This window comes from Lathyrus oleraceus, chromosome 7, assembly GCF_024323335.1.
Source record: "Lathyrus oleraceus cultivar Zhongwan6 chromosome 7, CAAS_Psat_ZW6_1.0, whole genome shotgun sequence".
NCBI lineage: Eukaryota > Viridiplantae > Streptophyta > Magnoliopsida > Fabales > Fabaceae > Lathyrus > Lathyrus oleraceus.
Window position 1 is genome coordinate 212233846 of NC_066585.1, and position 6916 is coordinate 212240761.

General features: G+C 37.1%; 2 protein-coding genes across 2 annotated transcripts; both read right to left on the reverse strand.

Annotated features, from left to right (window-relative positions):
• Positions 1–296: 296 nt before the first annotated feature.
• LOC127102984 (uncharacterized) lies at positions 297–1124 on the reverse strand. Its single transcript, XM_051040289.1, has one exon. It carries the CDS (start codon positions 1122–1124, stop codon positions 297–299), a length of 828 nt encoding a protein of 275 aa, XP_050896246.1.
• A 1346-nt stretch (positions 1125–2470) lies between these two features.
• LOC127102985 (uncharacterized mitochondrial protein AtMg00810-like) lies at positions 2471–3043 on the reverse strand. The gene has a single exon (XM_051040290.1). The coding sequence runs from the start codon at positions 3041–3043 to the stop codon at positions 2471–2473; it is 573 nt and encodes a 190-aa protein (XP_050896247.1).
• Between the last annotated feature and the right edge of the window lie 3873 nt (positions 3044–6916).

Here is a 6916-nt window from a genome sequence, read left to right on the forward strand (position 1 = left end):
TAAAATTAGATATATTTATGACTATCTGAGTCAGTAGTAGCTTACTCCTCTCCTTCAGCTTCTTTATCTTCATCGTTCTCAACATCATTGCCACCAGCAGAGTCCTCTACATCAGCTCCAACATTGTCATCACCAACATGTTTAGCTTCCGTTTCCTCTTCATCCATCAAGGCCTTGATAAAAATTTCAAGCTTGATCTTTATAGCAGTGCTAGACCGGATGGAATCATCTAACTCTTTACATGTCTCCTTAAGCTAAGCAATAACACTCTTCTTGGAAGTGGCAGGGCCAGGCACCTAAGAAGATGTCATGACAATATCTGGAACATGTGTTCCAGCAAACAGTTTGTAATTGAGGGATAAAGGATATTCCCTTTTATTCACAATATCAATAGGAAATAAGATTCCAGGATGTTGGTTCAGAATTATCCCACAAATGAGTGAGGGAAAGCAAATATGCATATTCACAGCATTTGAGAAGGTCTGCTTAAGAACTTGTTCAAAAATATACTTCCCAAAATCAAAGGCTCTTCTTGTTCCAATAGCATATATAAACTTCCCAAGCCCAGTAGAAATGGTTGAAGTATGATTTGTAGGCACCCAGTTGACAGTCCCAATCCTATGAAGGATTGCATACTTGACATCCGGCTTCCCTACTGACAACTTTCCTCTATTCGTCCAGTGTTTCACTTGCTTGGCAGTTATCTCCTTGCATACTTGGTCATCTGTAACCTCTAGCTCACCATGAGGTTCTTCAGTCCTTCCCAGAAACTTGTTGATTACAGCAGGAGAAAATGTCATGACATGTCCTCTAACATACACCTTCCTATAGTCTTCACTCTTCACATCATCACACCCATCAGGAATGGTCACCACAAACTCCTTGACTAGACCTTTATAGAAAGGACCAAATTTTGTGACAGTCTTCATCAAACCAACAACCTCTATAATCTCCACAACCTCCTTACATTTTAGGGCATCCTTTCTCAATTCCCTCTCCAAAGCTATCCTCCTTTGAATAACATACTTCCATCGTTCAACATTCTTTACATAATGTAAAGGCACATTGTCCAGTGTAGCCTTGGGCACAACAACATATGGCTTCTTTAGAGTAGATCTTCTCATAGGAATGATGTCTTGGACATCCTCTTCGACCTCACACTTAGAATCACTTGAAGAAACAACTTTCCTCTTCCTCGTAGGAATAACAACTTTACTTTATGATCTAGCGGGACCAACATGAGATTTTCCTTTGGAACTTCTAGAGGGAGTGCTTTTCATACCACCCGATTTTCTTTTTATCTCCTAAGAAGGAGAATCTTCAAACATCACATCCTTTCCTTTTTTTCTCTGAAGTCTCTTCGCTATTCCAGGAGCCAAGATATTGGTAAGGGGTTCCTCATCGGATGTTAGGTAATCAACATTGATAACATAATCAACCTTCTTCTTACTCTTTCTTTCATAAGAAGCTTGCTCAGGGACACATCCATCAGCCTTTTCACTAGAATCACCATCAGGGCTAGTTTCTTTTGCCAAAGATGTTTGAACATCTGGCAAAACATCTGAATCCACTTCCTTCAACACAAAGGTAAAAAACTTTTGAAGTTCCTTATCAATGGAAATCCTTTCTGCTTCGGTTTGATTCTTAGTGACACCAGTATGCTTAGTAGGGTTTCTCATCTCATAACCTCTAGACCTAGAACCCTCTTCAACAACAAGTTTATCTTCACTAGGGATTGTAGGCTCATAAACAGAAGACTTACCAAAAGTCTTGACATTCTTTGAAATAGATGGCGTTGCTTTCTTCTGAGTGGGTGCAGGAATCATGGATAGGGGAGAAACATGCGAGACAAGATCAGACAGATTGATCATTTGGAATTGTTCATCTGCCCTAGCAGTTGGTGAAGATGACCCAATGTTTTTAGTTGAGATATGCATGTGCTTGGGTGAAGATTGTTTCTCCATCTTTGGTAACACTTGACACAGATGGAATAGGGAAAGACACGTGAGAGAAGGTGAGCACAAATTTATAGAGAGGAACAAAGTGTTTGAATGAAACAGGTAGCGTATTTCCGTTCAAAAAGATACACAATGGAGTAATGGGCTTAGACAAGTGTGTCATGTGTAATGATGAAAGTGAAAAATTTGTATGACACACATAAATAGTTGTAATTTCTATAAGTCCTCATAAACACAAATACCAAGTTTTCCTCCTAATTTTTCAAACTGAACTTCATCGAAGGCTTTGCTAAAATGTCAGCAAGTTGATTTTCAGTGTTAACATACTCAAGTGTTATGACTTTGTCTTCAACAATTTCTCTATTAAAATGATGCCTGATGTCAATGTGTTTAGTCCTACTGTGTTGAATAGGATTTTTGGATATATTAATAGCATTCAAGTTGTCACAGAATAATGTCATGACATCTTGTGTGACACTATATTAAGTCAGCATTTATTTCATCCACATTAGTTAAGAGCAGCTGTTACCTGCTGCTATGTACTCAGCTTCAGCAGTAGATAGGGATACACAATTATGTTTCTTGATGAACCATGAAATCAAATTGTTTCCCAAAAATAAACATCCTTCAATGGTACTCTTCCTGTCATCAGCACTACCAACCCAATCAACATCACAATACCCCACTAACATGGAATTTGAATCATGAGAACATAACATTCCATAATCACATGTACCATTCACATGCTTCAGAATCCTTTTTACTTGATTGATGTGACTCACTTTGGGTTCTGCTTGATATATATCACAAACTCCAACAACAAAAGTTATATTTGGTCTGCTTGTTGTAAGGTATAGAAGACTACCAATCATGCTTCTATATAAACTCTGATCAACACTAATGCCTTTTTCATCTTTAGATAACTTCAAGTGTGTAGGAGCGGGAGTTCTTTTGTGACTAGCATTCTCCAATCCAAATTTCTTCACAATATTCTTTGCATATTTGCTTTGACAAAGAAAGATGGAGTCTTCCATCTGTTTGACTTGGAGTCCAAGAAAGTAAGTTAATTCACCTACCAAACTCATTTCAAAAATGAGATTGCATTTGCTTGACAAAATATTGGACCATCTCATATGGCATCCCTCCAAATAATATATCATCCACATTGATCTGAGCTATCATAAGTTTTCCATCCTTCTCTTTGACAAAGAGAGTCTTATCAATTCCATCCTTTCTATATCCATGGATGATGAGAAACTCAGTCAACCTTTCATACCAAGCTCTTGGAGCTTGTTTTAAACCACACAATTCCTTCTTTAGTTTAAACACATGATTTAGGAAAGTAGGACAAACAAATCCTTTTGGTTGTTCAACATACACTTCTACATTTAAATAGCCATTTAAAAAGGAATTTTTAACATCCATTTGGAACAACTTGAAATTTAAAAGACATGCCATTCCAAGTAACAATATGATAGATTATAAGCGAACCACAGGAGAAAATGTTGCATTGAAGTCCACTTCTTCCATTTGAGTGTATCCTTGAGCAATAAGTCTGGCTTTGTTTCTGGTAACAACACCTTGTTCATCTTACTTGTTTTTATATAGCCATTTAGTAACAATAACATTTGTCCCTTCAGGTCTTGGTACCAAATCCTAAACATCATTTCTTTTGAATTGGCCAAGTTCATCTTGCATAAAATTAATCCAGAACTCATCAGTCAAGGCCTTCTTGATATTCTTGGGTTCAAATTTAGAAACAAAACAGGCATTTGACACAACTTCCCTAGATCTGGTAATTATCCCTTCATTTATATTTCCTATTATAAGCTACTTAGGATGATCTTTCTGAATTCTGATGGAAGTTCCTTTGTCAGTTGACTCAGTCTCTGCAAGTTCAGTATTAGCACTTGAGTCTGCAACATCTCCAAAAACATCCTTCATAGATGTTTCAACATCATCTGTGACAACAACTTCTTTAGTTGAGTCATCAATAACAATATTTATGGATTCCATCATCACCTTAGTTCTAGAGTTCAATACTCTATATGCTCTATTGTTTGTAGAGCATCACAGAAAAATCCCCTTAAGAAGTGCATAATTCATCAAACTTGCTATTTTCAAATTCCTTCCCATGGTCACTTCTAATTTTGACAATACCACAATCCTTCTCTCTTTGAATCTTTTGACAAAGTTCTTTAAATACTTCAAACACTTCTGACTTCTCTTTAATGAAATTCACCTAGGCGAACCTTGAGAAGTAATCAACAACAACATATGCATACCTCTTTCCTCAAAGACTTTCAACCTGCATAGGTCCCATTAAGTCCACATGAAGTAGCTCAAGAAATTTTGAAGTGATCAGATGTTGGAGCTTCTTATGTGACATCTTTGTTTGCTTCCCAATTTGACGTTCACCACAAATTCTTCCTTCATCGATTTTCAGCTTGGGAATACCTCTGACTGCTTCCTTTGATAAAACTTCCTTCATACCTTTCAGATGTAAGTGACCAAGATTTTGATTCCATAACTTAAATTTATCTTCTTTTGACATCAAGCATGTGGAGAAACAATTTGTTTCTTGAGGAGTCCACATATAGCAGTTATCTTTTGATCTGGATCCCTTCATGATAACTTCATTCTTCTTATTTGTTACCAGACATTCAGATTTAGTAAAGTTAACTTTGAGACCTTGGTCACATAGTTTACTAATACTTTTTAAATTAGCAGTCAACCCTTTAACAAACAGTACATCATCAAGACTAGGCAGTCCAGTATAGTCCAGCTTTCCAACACCCATTATTTCACCTTTTGATCAATATCCAAAAGTGACATAGCTAGTGGAATATGATTTAATATCCACCAAGAATTTATTGACACTAGTCATGTGTCTAGAACAACCACTATCAAAATACCAATCCTCTCTAGAAGAGGCTCTGAGGGAGGTGTGAGCTATGAGTCCAGAAGTGCCATTTTTGGGAATCCCCTTTTTCTTTGCTTTAACAATAGTTTGTTTTCTTCTGGGTTATGAAACAGGTTTAGGATAGCCATATAGTTTGTAATAGTAGGGTTTCATGTGACCAAACCTTCCATAATAATGACATCTCCATCCTTAGGTCTTGCTTCCTGAGTAAACGTACTGATGTCTTTATTGATGTTTGGACATTTGATTTGACATATTTTGTTCCTGTTTTATTTTAGGTTGAATATAACTCATTGCAGACTCTTTTCCTTTGTTCATCACAACTTAATTATCATAACTAAGACCTTTAACATTTCCAGCATTCTTACCAGTTGGAAGAATCTCATCCAGCACATCAAAACTACTGTTAAGCATTCTTATAGACTTAGTCATATTGTCAAGTTTTGAATTGAGCAATACAACTTCATCCTTCAGATTAGGGATGATAGACAAATGCTCCACATTTTCAGCCTGTAGTTGGGCAATGAATTTCTTTTGATCTTCTCCCAGTTGACACACTTCTTCACTTATGAGGTATAACTCCTTGTATGAATCAGCAAGTTCCTCAAAAGCGAGTTCTTCACAATCTGATTCTTCATCAGAATCACAAATTCCAGTCAAGGCAGTAACCTGTTTGGCAAATTCCACTTCAGGATCACTTTCAGAATCATCTTCTGACCATGACACAGACAAACCCTTCTTTTGATTCTTGAGATAAGTGGGACACTTAGCTCTTATGTGTCCAAACCCTTCACATCCATGACATTGGATTCCTTTTCCTTGGTTAGTATTTTCTTCAGTTGTTGGCCTTCTTCCAAAATCCTGATTTTTGTTGATGTCAAATGACTTGTTCTTGACATTTGATCTTGTCTTCCAGTCCATCTTCTTCATCACTTTGTTAAATTGTCTTCCAAGTAATGCAATATCATTAGATATCCATTCATCTGTATCCAGGTCACATTCATCTTCTAAGTCTTCAACATTAGAAACAAAGGCTATGCTTTTCATCTTTTTAGATTTTTCACGGATCCCTAATTCAAAGGTCTGAAGAGATCCCATAAGTTCATCAACTTTCATGTTGTTTACATCTTGGGCTTCTTCAATGGCAGTTACCTTCATGTCAAATATCTTTGGAAGAGATCTGAGAATTTTTCTAACCAACTTAGCTTTTGACATCTTCTCCCCCAGGGCACTTGAGGCATTGGCTATCTCAATAATATTCATGTGAAAGTCATGAATTCTCTCATCCTTCTTCATTCTTAAGTTCTCAAACTTGGTGGTAAGAAGTTGAAGTCTTGACATCTTCACCTTAGAGGTTCCTTCATGAGCAGTCTTCAAGATCTCCCAAGCATCTTTAGCAATAGTACAATTATTTATCAGTCTGAAGATGTTCTTGTCTACTCCATCGAACAGGGAATTCAATGCTTTGGAGTTTCCCTGAGCTAATTTATCATCTTCATTATCCCAGTCTTCCTCATCCTTCAGCACATCAATAATCTTACCATCTTTATCTCTATCCATTCATTGATCCCATCCCTTGACCACAAATTTCCAAGCCTTGTTGTCCATGGTTTAATAAAGGCCCCCATACGAGCTTTCCACTAGTCGTAGTTGGTTCCATCAAGAATGGGTGGTCTGTTCATAAATCCTCCTTTCTTGTCCATTGTACCAGAAAGTATCTTCCCTGAATCTCACCCAGACACAGAGCAGGATGTCTACTCTGATACCAATTGAAATTCTGGTATGCAGATATCAGATGTCCTAAGAGATGTCGAGACACTGATATCTGATCAAAACACAATGACAATATGACATACAGTTAAGAGTACAGAAAATAACAGAGCAAACAGAGTTGTTAACCCAGTTCGGTGTACAACAACACCTACATCTAGGGGCTACCAAGCCAGGGAGGAAATCTACTAAATAGTATCAGTTTGTAGACCTTCAGCAAACTATCTCCAGTTTACAATCTACTCCTTAATCACTACCCATGCTT

Bases quoted from the DNA above. Each gene is read 5' to 3' on its own strand.
- LOC127102984 (XM_051040289.1), bottom strand. From the start codon at position 1,124: ATGAGAAGATCTACTCTAAAGAAGCCATATGTTGTTGTGCCCAAGGCT.
- LOC127102985 (XM_051040290.1), bottom strand. From the start codon at position 3,043: ATGAGTTTGGTAGGTGAATTAACTTACTTTCTTGGACTCCAAGTCAAA.